The sequence below is a fragment of the Lottia gigantea genome (assembly GCF_000327385.1).
Source record: "Lottia gigantea unplaced genomic scaffold LOTGIsca_34, whole genome shotgun sequence".
Taxonomy (NCBI): Eukaryota; Metazoa; Mollusca; class Gastropoda; family Lottiidae; genus Lottia; species Lottia gigantea.
In genome coordinates this window covers 2,498,243-2,513,384 of record NW_008709146.1, presented here as the reverse complement: position 1 = coordinate 2,513,384, position 15,142 = coordinate 2,498,243, and the positions used below count along the sequence as shown (strand labels likewise).

Here is a 15,142-nt window from a genome sequence, read left to right as displayed (position 1 = left end):
GATTCAATAATAGAGTAAAAAACAAGACAAGATAACAAAGAAGTGTCAATTAGTCTTTAAAAATTGATCGTTCCATTAACAGTTTTTTCTGAGATTCCCGTCAGAATATCAACTATAGTTGTCATATTATTGACTTTTAAATTGAAGTGGAATCAAGGAGACAAGTGTAACAGACATATTTGACAGCACACCCGATTATTAGTTATTGCGACTTATTATCTCATATGATCTATTCAGATTAAATGGGCGTAATTTACTTTATCCGAATTAGACGCTTGCTCCTAATCGGTCGAGGAGATTATTTCGGTATACGGTGAGCGATGCTGGTCAGAGGAGGGGCTGACATGGAAAAAGCGTCGAATGGGACAATTAATAGTGGCCATTTGTGTTACAGGCTTTGCTTGTTCAAGATACTTCGACATTTGGAAATTGAAAGAAAGTAGGCTAATGTCTCTGTCTTTGCAATGTTGCACACTCCATGGCATTGTTCGTCTGCACGAGCTACAGAAGAGTAGGGCGCAACTCAATTCATTTGGATTGTCAAAATTTTGATTTTTTAGACTTTATACACTTTGTCTCTTTGTTATATTATTTTATTAATCAAAATGGTCCGTTAATCAATAATCACTGAAATAATTGAAAAAAAATTGTGTTGTTATCCCAAACATTGATCGATCTGTATAACGACAGATTGCACCTCACTTCAAAGAATTGTGAAATTATTTCGGTTGAAAGTAAGTACAGATCTGGAATCTAAGAAATACATACTTTGATAATAAAAAGATGTGGGTGTCTTTAAAACTTCCTTCTTTTAAAATCAAGCACTAATATTTGAATTTCTGACTCAAATTTCTGAAACAGGATTGACTACTAATAAACTATTACTTGGTAATGGATTTCGTATTGATGATGAACGTAATTGATAAGTAATGTTAGTTAGTTTGAGTAAAGTCTTAATGGATGGTATCGTTAAGGACATAACCACGGATGTGACTCGAGGACATTCTGTTTTCCACCATGCTAAGCTAATGTAGATAATAGATTAAACTACTTGACGTACCATTCAGTTAATTTCTAGTCACAGAAGATCAGCGTGCAAGAGTTTCATTCTATTGTGATTCAATGACATGTTATATACCGACAATGGAGAAGTGTTGTGGAAACTCTGATTCATTTATTTTAGACCAATAGTCCAGTAACGAATTTCACTAATTAAAATTATGTTGAACATTTGATTCTGTTTGTTCTTGTGGTGTGCAATTAGTTATATAAGCATACAGATTAAATTTATGTATTTGTGCATTAGTTTGTATATTATATTTTTTCCAAATCTACCAAACTGTGTTCGTAAAGTCGCGCTTTGTGTCATGAAAATGCTTTAAATGTGCCTTAAATCGGATCGAAATTTTTTTCTTCTTAATTGAAGAAGCTTGGTAAATATTTCTGATCAATCCAGATCTAAAGAGGTCATAAATTTCACACAAAATGAAATATGAAGACACAATTCCGGTGCTTAGTGATAAAGATCTCAACTATTCCGTCATGCAGAACATAACAGTGTACAGAACACCGTGTAAATATGAAGGCGAGGGCCAATGTTACTATTCAGATAAACACCTTCTAGATGAAATCTACGCCTTTCTAAAACCCCAGATACATGAATGGTTTTTTACAGTGCTATATATCATAGTCTTTATTTTTGGCTTAACGGGAAATTCTTTGGTATGTTTTGTAGTTTGGAGAACTTTACGACTGCGAACCACAACTAATTTATTTTTAGTAAATTTGGCTGTAGCTGATTTGTTAGTTCTCATCTTGTGCCTGCCACCATCGTACGCTCAAACAATCTGGGAAACTTGGTTTCTTGGTAATGTTATGTGTAAAGTGGTTGAATGGTACCAGGTATGTATCCTATATTTTTCTCAAAGGGCAACAATTGGCATTTTCAGATGTTGATTTGGGCCTTGAATATATGTCAATAGTCTTCAAAAGTACTAGAACTGCGCGAAGATCGCACAATACCTGCAGTTGTACCTTGAACTAGAAATTTCACATTTTTTTTCTATCTGGTCCTCCCTTGCCTGAATATTGTACGTCTTGTTGACAAGATATATGTTGCCGGAGACACCGTTCCTGTTTAGCTTAAGATATTATTAGCCGTTTCTGAGACTAAGGTATGATCTATTGACCGTACGGATTGATGGTAAATGTTCCCTTTTGTAATCTTTAAAACTTTTACTATAACCCTTATGATACAACCCCCCCCCCCCTCCACCCTGTAATTCAAACCTAGACAAATCACCAGTTTCTTCAGTGTTAGGGTGTATTGAGACGAGTCGCAATGAAAGCACTGGCCATGGTCACAGGGCTCGGTGGAATAATTATATTACAGTTTTTACATCAAATTAACACCCCTAACTGTCATTGTGTAATAAAATAAAATAATAATTTCAAATGTCAGATCATGGAGCTTGTTTCACGAAAGCTTTTAAAAAGTTAAGTTATCTGAATAGCTATTGAAGTTGAATTGAAATTCAATTTAGTGATTGATCAACCAATTGTCAGAAACACTTAAATCATCCTTAGTTCTTTTTTTGGTGGTGCTGGCGAGGAGTTTCAGAAAAGCAAGTGTGGTGTTGGGTCAGCGTAGTGCAGATATCTCTTTCTAACAGCATTTTAACGATTCCATCGATTAATCTCTAGAACGCAATAACGTATTACTTATTATGGTAAACGTACTCTTATGAAAGTGGGTAAATAGGAGATGCGATGGAAATGTTTCACAACGACACAATAAGATAATAAAGGCTAACAAACCTGGGCATATAATCAATTTGTTTCTATTTTACTGCTTCAAAATAATAATAAAAAACAATAGTTGATGATTTCTCATATTTTCCATTAAATTGATAAAAAGAAAGTTGACGAAATCAAATCTCGATATTAATGTTTATACTTAAATGATACTCTACGTATTTATTCTAGCAATGACACTAGCTCAACCAGACGAGTTGGGATACGTGGACTTAAGAGGGTTAAACTTTCTCATAAACATAATTATGCTCTCCTGTATTTGTCTGGAGTGAGGCCTGTGAACTTAGTTGAACAAGTATACCTAGTTGAGTAAAGGCACTGAGCAAAGAAGACCATCAGACGACCTTTTTGTCCATGATGATAGTAGACTGGATACTAGCAAGAAAGAGTCAATATTGCATTGTTTATAGCAACACGAAATAGAGTCTTGACAGGCGATAATGAACAGAAAACTTTGAATTAATTTTTAATCCATTTGGATTTATTTTTAACCATCTTAGCCAGGTTTCTTTAAAAGAAAATGTCAAGCACTCAACTTAATTGTTTAAATCCTGCATTCTACTTCAAATAAAGGTGTAAAAACTTTGTCAATAGATTTTATTTGTATTCCTAGCATAGGAAAAAAATTATGTTTCCTTTATAAACAACTTTTTGTCATAATAAGAAAAGACGACATGAAGAGTACTTGGGAATTATGAGTACTATATGTGGGAATTTTCAAATATTCTTTATAACAAAAATCAAAATAGTTAGAATATGCCAAGTATACCAGTGAAAAGAGAATGTATAAAAAACATATTTAGCGATTAAAATTGGACTCAAACAAAATCGTGTCATCTGCGACAATTGTGCGAAATGGATCGAAAACATGCAGGAATTTCTCCTTAAAGCTTCTTAAAGCACTGAAGATCACTCTTATGCTACTATTCCACACAGAACACTAATGAAGATACAAACATATTTTATTTCATCCATACAATTAAACTTACTGAACCATATCTGCTGTCATACAACCTTGATACAGTTGAGAGAACCTCATTTAGTGTAAATAGTTTGTAAATTTTTCCCTAATTTGTATTGTATCGAATTGTAACTATTTTTGAATGGTAATGGATTTATATAAGCTTTATAGCTTGTTTCCATAAGCTCGACCTCTCTCTGCAACAACCATGACAGTACATGCACATGACTATAAATTGTTGACATTTTCTTATACTTCGCTTGCTGTTTTGTTATCAATATTAAAGAGGTAATTTGAAACGGTTACACAAATGATTTCTGTCTACATTACCTGAGGTCTGGAACACTTTTTACCGAACCATTAAAGTATTCCTTTTGAACTGAGCACAGGCCCTGGAAGTTCTGTAAATATTAATAAAATATGGGCTATGTGGAGAAAATAGTGTCAACTTATATAAAAAAAGGGAAGGCTTCCACTGGCATAACAGGCGCGAATGTAAACAAAGCCGTTTATCTGTTCACACGCATTAAACGGCTTTGTTTACATTTATGCCTATTATGCCATTGGAAGCCCTCTCTTTTCTATATACGTTGACACTATTTACTCCACATTGCCCATATTTTATTAATATTGATAATTGAAATAATTCAATATTAATATTGAAATTATTGCTGATTGGTTCATTAAAAATTAGTGGTCCAATCAAAATCCATTTCTACTAAAAATGGAGCCGCGGGATTAGAAATGTTTAAGTAAATAGTGACTTATTTTTAACTGTTTTTTGTGAACTTAACGCTTAAATATATTTAGACTTATTTTTTTAAAACTTTTTAAAAAGTTTAGGGGACATTTTCCTCAACATAGTGATATGCAGTTTAAAGTATTTCACGCCCCAAGCCACAAAATTTAATGAAAAAATCAAAATCTCCCTTAAGGATGGAGTTTTAATATAAAATCACAGAATTTAATAAGGAAAATTATTGATACTGTCAATATTGTTAGTGAAACATTACGGTCAAAAGTGTCCAAGGTTATTTGCTTTTTGGTCAATTAAATGAAAGAAAATAATGAAATGTAAACAAAGTTGTTGACTCTTTATATATGATTAAAAATGTGTTTGATTGTAATATACCAGCGACTAACAGATGAGAAAAAGTCTTGAGACGCAGGGGTTTGCTCGCAATAGTTCAGAAAACTGTCATTTTGCCAAGCACAGAATACTGTCATTGTGCCAAGTTTAGAATACTGCTATTTTGCCAAGCACAGAATACTGTCATTTTGCAAAGCACAGAATACTGTCATTGTGCCAAGTTCAGAAAACTGTCATTTTGCCAAGCACAGAATACTGTCATTGTGCCAAGTGCAGAAACTGTCTTTTTGCCAAGCACAGAATACTGTCATTGTGCCAAGTTCAGAATACTGCCATTTTGCCAAGCACAGAATACTGTCATTTTGCAAAGCACAGATTACTGTCATTGTGCCAAGTTCAGAAAACTGTCATTTTGCCAAGCACAGAATACTGTCATTTTGCCAAGCACAGAATACTGTCATTGTGCTAAGTTCAGAATACTGTCATTGTGCCAAGTTCAGAAAACTGTCATTTTGCCAAGCACAGAATACTGTCATTTTGCCAAGCACAGAATACTGTCACTGTGCCAAGTTCAGAATACTGCCATTTTGCCAAGCATAGAATAATGTCATTTTGCCAAGCACAGTTAATACTGTCATTGTGCCAAAGACAGAAAACTGTCATTACGCCAAGCACATAATACTGTCATTTTGCCAAGCACAGAAAACTGTCATTTTGTCAAGCAAAGATAACTGGTGAAAAGTTCAACACAATATTTTCGCATGGAGAAAAAATAATAAAATTTTGATTTATTGTGATTTGCAAATGGAACCACAATTGGTCAACAAAATAAATATTAATCGTCTGCCAACAGTTGCAAACAAAGCCATGAATGTGGATCGAAATATGTCAAAGGCAATTATAATAGTTTGTGGAATGTTGATTTATTGGTACTAGCAATAAGAAAAATAAAAAAGAAATGGCCTCCATTATATCCTATTGCAACTTAGATATGACATTTCCTCAATGAATTCTCTAATGATGTTACACTTTAAAATAATCTCCATGTTTCTGATGAAACCTAGCTTTTACAACTCAATAACATCCTTAAAGTTTTGCCTCTATGGTATTAGAGTAATGAAGTGATTGATTGCAGTTACGTTACGAGAAATTTGACTCAAATGATGTAAATTCTAGACTTTTCTTGTATAATAATAAATTCATACACTATTGTATGACGACATGCTTTCTATTTATAATACAATCTAGTGGTTCTTGGACTGTACCTAGACAGATTGTCCTGAAGTTAAAATAGAAGTCGTATAAACCTTTTAGATCATTCGTCTTGTTAAGCAAATGAACTAAGGACTTCGTGATTTATTTCTTTGATTTGAATTCCATCGTTTGTTTAATGTAAAGCCATTCTGAATAGATTAAACAACTGACGATAACTCAATTTCTCATATTATAGAAGACGGTACACTAAAATACTGTACGGTACATTATTCATTGGCACAACCGAACGTCTGGTGTTTATCCGCCGTGAGTCCATCCTTTTATTCATTCTATGACTTGATGTGTTAACTAGACGACAGCAAGCTAGAATATTCTGGCCACCACCACTAACGTACTTACTGATACTTGAAAATTCGCTTAACAGCAGGTTCGTTGGTAGACGACAGCTTAACGTTCGATTCCAGTGGATGCTGATATAGCAAACAAGTTCGTAGTGGTTGAAATGGATGATTGTGCTGTTGGCTTGGTAGTTGATAAAAGTTATTATAAACAGCATCATGTTAAGTAAATATATAACAAGAAGAAATATATGTACATAGAAATAAACAATAACCTTAATCAATCTGAGAAATGTGGTAGTGGCAATAAGCAATCAAGGGGTTAAGACTAGAGTACAATGAATTGCCAGGATAATGGATGGAAGGGTAGCGTCAGAGATTACAAGAAAATCGTGGACACAAGCACAAGAAAGCTGAGAAATATTCATATATTATAAGGGTGATGTATGGTTACAATTATGGAATAACTATAATAAATAGTAACAATTAATTACTAATTAACAAAATGATATAGGCATCTGTCTTTCCGTATTATTTGGAGGTTAATTCCATAGTCTCTATTCAGGATGATGTTCATCAATTTCTTTAGATTCTCTACTAATGGAAATATTCTTAGCTATGATTGTGGATCGGGTGGTTATGATTATGTTCAGCTACAACATTGGCGATCTCTTGGTTGTTGGTCTTTGTGTACTGTTGGACTATTCTAATACTGCCATGAGAAAGAACAATTCAATATATATATTTTTATTAAGATAACATTTTGAAAATTTAATTAATATTTTTTCACTAAAAACGACAACATTTTCTAGTTAGTTTCCGATTGTTATCACGAACAATTTTTCAGCGTTGTCTATTTTTCCTTAATCAAGTTATGAAATAGGGCGTTGACAACAGATATATATATATAAAATACAGATATATATTGGAAAGTAATCTGTTAGGTTTTGACATTATAATCGTTTGGATAGGAAATTGGATTCTCTTTACACTGATTAAAGTTTTTCTATATGGACAATAATACTGATTACCGATAATATCAAAACGGACACAGTTTCTTAACAACTCGCTGTCATAATTTCAATTTTTTTTAATTGACAAATTGTGTTTTCTTTATTGTGTTCCTCTTAAAGCTTATGTTACGAGGTTGACCCGTGTTTGAATCAGACCTGGTCCGTCTAGACCGTTGATACCAGCCAAACGCACTAGTTAACATAGACTTACACTGGCTGACCTGGACTTGACACAACATAATATAACTTTACATTTTGAGTTATAATTGCAATTGGAGCAACCACCCGAAGGTTAACTGATACAAGAAAACTGATATTTAGTCAATGCGAAATGCAGACGACGTCAATATTGCCATTATCATCCTTGAGAAGAGAAATAAAACGTAAATTTCCATTACATTTCTCTTTTCTGTTTACTTTTGATTCTTAAATCGTGCAACTTCATGGGAAAAAAACTCGCAAGACTAGCAGTATATTACGAAATCTTATTTCTTTTTTAAAGGTATTTATTACTATAATTAGAATAAAATAATTTTGAGCTGGATCGTAAATTGATCTTTCCATATATTTTCTTCGAATAAAAATACTGAGATATGAGATAACATCATGAAAAGTATTTATTTCTTTCTCTCTGAAGATTATATATTTAACAAAATAATTTTTTGTACTACTTCACAAACTCATAAACATTATTTGGAATAGAAATTGTAAAAACACGTAACATCCTCATTGTAGATATAGTGAATCTTGCTCACTTTTACGAAGCAATCACCTTCGATATACGACCACATTAAAGTCCCCTACGACTTGCAATATTATTTACGACTGATGGTCTTCCACCTTCATAAGAAGAATTTTTTACTAGAGCCGCGTTGCACAATTGGGTCACGCGTCGTGAAACGTTTTTGTTTTTAGGTGGCTGTAAAACCGGAAGTAGATATCGAAAATTGACTAGCGTAGAAAGCAAGGTTAATAAAGACCAAAGCCATTTAAGTCTTCAAATTCCAAAGTATTCAACCGAAAATACAGAAAAACTCGGACCAACGCTACAATAAATTTTTTATAGGTCACTTCCGGTTTCGAAAAAAAGGTCAAATTTATATTCATTATGGGGTAACTTTCTAAAAAGTAAATTTATATTACAAATCAGGACATCGTGTAAATATAGCCCATGGCAAAATGGTTCATATGAACATTAACGCACCAGCTTCCGATGGAGCCACTGTTCAAGTAACACTTAGTATCAGTATCAGTATCAGTATCAGACACTTGTGGTACTGTTATGCACGATACTTTCGATAGTCATCCGCTTAACAGCACAAATGTTTTTAAGTGCATCTTCAGTTCAGTTCAGTTCAGTTTCAAAGAACAGCAACAAATACAAGCAAGACATATAAAACCTACACACCTTCTCTGGAACTATGGCTTTATGAGTGACTACATAAGCCTTTAAAAGCGATTAATTTAAGTTAAATGTATTTCAATGAAGTTGAATGTCAAAAGGTCTCGCCGTTGACTGTTCATGAACAAATCTATGGTTTATAGAATCGGATAAGGATTGTTTCTGAAACTTTGTCGATCAGTAATGTATATCTTAAAAAAAAACGGGATTAAAATTTCCACAAGTTACATCAAACCGTGTTGAATTATGGCATCTATCACAATCATAAAAGAAAATAAAAATCTACTTGGGAAGCCATTGTGAAAATCGCCAAGAGAATCGCCAGATTTGAAATCAACTAGTTAATGAGCAACTGAATGACTCGTACTCAATAATCACTCGATTGGTAGTTTGCTATTTGTAACAAAAATCACTCACTACAATTGAATACAATTATTACGATTAGTCCGCGTAGAAACACTGTTCTTTTACTTTAGAGCATTTCTGGCAGACCCAATGCCACGTGACATTTCGGTGGTCTATGTTCTATTTGAAATGATGATTCTCTTGATTGTGGTGTTCAACTAACATTCTTCATGTGTATACTTAAAGTTTGAAACATGTCAGTCCACGGTATCAGACTGTCCGACAGTTGTTCAACAGAAAACCTTTGGAAAACTATCATTGATTCAGAATTAAATTAACTTTGGACTTAACCTTGGACTTTACCATACAAATGTAATAAATAAATCTGCATAAAGAAACAGACTGGGAATTATTCGTCTTGGATAGAGTTACTTTTAACTAGTTAACTAATTGATTCTTGTATTTATACGATGATCAGGTCCCTCCGTAATCAAGTGCTGATTTCAATCTTGAATATTTGTAAATAGTCTTCAGAGGTACTAGAAATTACGACAACCGTGTAAATTTCCTATTCCTATTTCTATAGATACTTAATATGGTAGTCTCTCAAGAAAAGACGACTCGTCTTTTTCACTTTCAAACACGGATAATTCTGGACACACATAGATTTGAAAGCTTACATATCGACGGTCAGCTGTGAACACTATAACTGATTGGCTTAGCTAACAAAGATATCTTGTTTCTGAGAATAAGGTAAGATTGGTCAAAAATGTTGTTGCACTTGTCCCTTTAATCATAAAAGTGATTTCTCTTACTAGCCAATAACTCAATGTAAACCTGAAATATATCCGTTTCATCGATAAGACTGTCACATGTAGCGGGCGTTCATCAGTTACATCGTTTGAAATTATGAAGGTCTATTTCATTTTAGTGTAAATCGGTGCTTCTCCACATGGGAGAATTGGAAGATCATGGGGAGGGTCACATTGAATTATCTCGATATGTGGAGTATGATTTTACATCCGTAGTAACTTTCTTTTGAGTGAAATACGTTTTAAATTGACTGATTTGTTTTGGGAAGGACTAGATTTGGAAGAACTCTTCCGTGGAGAAATGATCTCACTTATTTTAAACAACACAGTTCTGAACCATTTATTAATCTAGAATTACAACTTCAGATCAATACCATAGTTAAAAGAGATTTCACTATCAACGATACTTTCGATTATGACAATATTATCATCCCCAGTCTATCTGTCTCCCCGGGGATAACTTTCATAAACTGCAATAATAATCCTTTGTTTTCATAATGCCGACCTTATGTTTGAAAAACTGACAGTTCGTATTACCGTTGTTCTGTTAACAGTTCCAGTGATTAGAATGAAATCCACCAATTTCCGGTGAAAGTATAACAGGAATTAAGAAAAAGTACAATAGAAAACTTTTAAAAGAAGATTTGATTCGAGATTAATCAGTCAGTACTGAAAAACTGTATTTGTTATAAAGTGGCCCTCACACAATAGAGATCACTAGTAGCGGTTATAAGTTTTGAACGCACACCTCATGTTGTGAGTTGCGCTTGAAACCTATGGAAATCGGTATGCTGTGGGTGCACCTTAAAATGTGTTTCATTTAATCCTCTCTCTAAAGCAAAGTTTTCAGCGCCAAGAATATTTAGAATATACTATTATAGAGACGGTCGACTATTGATAGAAACATGCCTGTGGTTAAGACTTAGAAATGAAAATAACAAAGTAACTATCCGACAATTATATTTCTCTTATATTTCATTAATAATTGCAGTAATACAGGTTCCATTATTTTTTCCAATAGTCTTGGCATATGTTGTAATCGCCCCGTCGGTCCGTCCGTTCACATTTGCCTGTGTTCACTCTACAGGCTACAATTCTTTGTGGAATCTTTTGATTTTTATTTTGAAGGTCAATGTCATTATGAAGATGACCCCTAACGATTTTCGTGATATTCTGATTATTTTTCACCGACATATCTTGTATGACTTAGCGTTGTCACTCTTTTAGCTATATAGTGCAACTGTACAAATAATTCAAAGGTTTACGTAAACTTCGCTATGCTTTTTGCTAGGTGTTAGAAAACTACTCTGCGGATTTAAGCAAAGTAAACCCCCGATTGAAGAGAAATGTCTCCTTTATATTCTCAAGTGTTATCGAGTTTTAATTATCCATTTCAGAACAAATTCAGTTTGATAAAATACGTAATTAATAAATGTTTTCATGTATAATTTACGATGTTTTTGATAATGAAAACTGTGCATACTGCCATTAAAACCTTATGAATGCAATACCCATGAAAAAGCCCATTCCACACTTACTATTTTATTGAAGCTTTATTTTTTCTTCTTTCAGAGCGTGTCAGTTGTAGTGTCAGTTTTAACACTAACATCTATTTCAATCGAGAGATGGCTGGCCATTTGTCATTCTGTGAAATTTCAAGAGAACAGAAACCACGTAGTTATTGCTATCATTATTATATGGATTATTGGTCACGTGGCATCGATTCCACGTCTTATTATATTTTCTGTGACGACAGACTCCCTGATTCCTGATAATTTGACCATATTGATGTCAGCCTGTACACCATATGAACACAGACAAGCCGCCTTAGTGAATGAGATTGTGTGTTTGACATTATTTTTTCTACTTCCTATTACTATCATGGGGTTTACTTACCTCTCTGTTGCCTTCAGTTTGTGGTCGAGCATAAAAGATGGAGAGTTTTTAAATGGTAAGTTTAAGAATAATTTTGTTATGCATTTATTATAAAGGCCCAATAAAAACCTAATAAAATGTAATATCATTGCACGTCATGAGCGAGTATAGAGTTGCATGTGGAAAAACAACCCGATTCCTTGTGATGCATAAAAACACAAAATAAAAGAGCCCCTTAACCAATGCGAAAACATCCAAGAAAGGATCTCGGCGCCCATGGCAATTATTGAGCCTTTTTAATGCGCCCACCAAGAAAGCATATGGTTAACGTTGATGGAAACCTAAACGATCGAACCGGAAGTTATTTGTGCTAAAATAGTTATTGCAAATGTGCCATTGGCTGGATGATTAAAAATATATCATTCCAATATCACCTCCGAGCCGAAATTCCTTAAAGCCTCAGATTATTCCTATAAATGTTTGATAGTTTAATACATGAAATTTATCACCAGAATTAAGTCACGTCCACTTGCTGCCGTAGGGTGTTGTAACCATTGATTTGACTAGTTACAAATATTTGATCATTTAATATGTAGATCAAACTCTCCTTAACAGGGAATACAGGAAAACGCTTGCGACAAAATTTAAAAAAATTAAAAAGTTCAGATAATTAATCAAAAGCTGGTATAAGATTTCATTTTCTATTTTAGAGCGTAGTTGTCAGAATATGTCATATCAACTTCAAGCTCGGCGGAGAATCGCTAAAATGCTAATAGTGGTTGTCATCTGTTTCATTTTGTGCTTTCTCCCTGGTTACGTGTGGAACATTTTAAGGTATGTCTATTGAACTATCCAAAGAGGCAAACTTCCTTAATCCAATTCTTCGATCTTACTTGATCATATTCACTGATACTTTTTCACGGGAAGATTTCGAAGTGAACATGTAATCCGAATAGATTTGATACAGATTATTCAGCTCTCCTTATTATGAACCAGATTTACATTCAACGCCCAGTTCCCCTACGATTAAAGAATAAACTACAGCAGAACTTTTGATTGCAGGGAGGCCATCGCAAATTATTTTTGAATCCATTGTTAAATGTTTAACAATAATGTTTTGTATTTTTATCCTTCTCTAATTTGTGAGAAAACAGTAGCTCCAGATAATTAACTGTAGCCATAGAATATATCAAATAAACAATTGTTATTTGTCATATGAACTTCTAAAAAGAAATGCTTGGTTAGCATTTGAGATCGACTAACTGTCTGTTTTGACACTTGACACTAACGAAGATAATAGTTATTTGCAGAACTTGTCCAAATCCCGATTATAGAATAGATAATTTATCTGGTATCTCTCTTATCCTTAATGTTTTTCACATACCCTGAAGCATGGAAAATATCATCAAAATATCAGCAAATTTACATTGTCTATTCAGCTTTCAGAGGTTGGATCTCCCGATGAGTTGTTATATTTACTTCATGCTAATAGTTGACGAAAAGACTGGCGAACTCAACACAATTTAACGAGATGTCAGATTGTTCTTTTCTAAAGAACAGCAGGGCCGCAGACATGTTCTTATGTAAAAACAATTCACGATTGCCGTTGAGGAACAAAATATTTTAACTTATTACACTTTGACGTCTTGTATTTGACATCAATTCCCTGAGATGAAAACCGTATTGTTTTTTCTTGAAAATTAGTCAGTCACGACAAAGCTGGTGAGGTAATAATGAAGACTGTTTCATCTTTTCTAACATGTAACAGACTGGAACAGGAACTTAAATAGGTTTTAAGTCTCATCATGACTTACAAAATTGTTATTTTTCTTTGATGTATCTAGTCCTGAGATAATCCGTACACTTTAATAGTTTAAAATCTTATTATGACCTAAAACTATGTTCCAATTGCAGCCAATTATCCAATAAGAACATTAGGGGTGGTAAAGATCAATTTTCGGTGACAGTTCTTTGAAACGTTAAAGAATAAAGGATAACTTTGCTGAATGTGAAAACATAACCTTTATTCAAAACCGGAAGTAATGCAGAACATAATATATGGAGAACAATCTAAGACAAAAGTATAATTTATGGAAAGCTATTTCAGACAATATAGAAATAATAACATAGTGACCCAGATAAGAACCAACTTTAACTTCTTTATGATTCAAACCGACATTTTGACGTTTTTCATTCAACGTTATACTAGAAACCATCGCGTCCTTCCAACCAAATATTGATAGGTGTCACTCCCTTTAGCTAACACATCTGTTTTATTTCTTTCATCTGACCAAACGGCTCACCATGATAGTTCTTCTAGAACATATTTTCAACGGTTGCTATATATTTACCAGCAATCTACCCAGATTGTCGCGTGTTTTTGGTATATCAAACATTACTGGCTGGTCTCTTGAGACTTCAAGCGCTTGAAAACGTAGCAAAATAAAAACAAAAACATCGTTGGCTATTGATTCAAATGATAATGAAATGTAGATATGGTTAGCTTATATAATAAAATAGCATGGAAACATAATTTAGAGATAGAGATAGATCTCTCCAAGGCCCTGCAACCATTTACTACCAAGTGACAGACCAACGATAAAACGGTAGAGTAAAGAGACTCACCAAAGAAGCCACGGGGATTCGTTTTTTTCTTTTCCGAGGTAGATTCAGCTAATGCCTTCATCATTGCCGGACTCGTGTCACTGGTTATCAGTTTCTGCTTTCAGTAGTTTTACTTCCATGGGGAGTAAGGCCAACCCCAGAGGAAAATGCAGAGAGCCCTTTCACACGTAAGGGCCCCACTCATCTAGTTGGGACACTGTCTGCTAATAAAAATTTTAAATTATTACTTGCAGATGATATAGGGTTTGCGATACCGAGATAATTGCCTTTTCTTTATTTTTAGATTAACGAATCATCCCATTATAGATGTCACACCATCAGCAGTTGGCCTTACAGTTCATCTACTCATTTATATAAATAGCTCAATTAATCCACTTATATACAACTTTATGAGCTGTAAGTATCTCTTTCAATCACGTTTCATTTTATTGATAGGTCTTTTGACTTCTTTTGTTGCTAATTTCTCAACTGGAATACTCGAAATCATTGGCTACTTTATTTTTCATTATCCTTATATTCCAGACACACCAGACCACAATTAAATAATAAAAATAACCATTAATGTTTCAATTTCGGAAGTGTCAATACCATTATATTATTAGATTCAGGGTAAGCAGTAGTCAGAAATCTGTACATCGTAAGATGGTTATCT

At 33.7% G+C, this 15,142-nt stretch overlaps 1 protein-coding gene across 1 annotated transcript; it reads left to right on the top strand.

Moving 5' to 3' along the window:
* Positions 1–1,485: 1,485 nt before the first annotated feature.
* Positions 1,486–15,032, top strand: LOTGIDRAFT_162575 (hypothetical protein; the record flags this gene model as incomplete). Its single annotated transcript, XM_009058547.1, has 5 exons — positions 1,486–1,902; positions 11,563–11,941; positions 12,576–12,699; positions 14,774–14,886; positions 15,013–15,032. 5 exons carry the CDS (start codon positions 1,486–1,488, stop codon positions 15,030–15,032), a joined length of 1,053 nt encoding a protein of 350 aa, XP_009056795.1.
* Between the last annotated feature and the right edge of the window lie 110 nt (positions 15,033–15,142).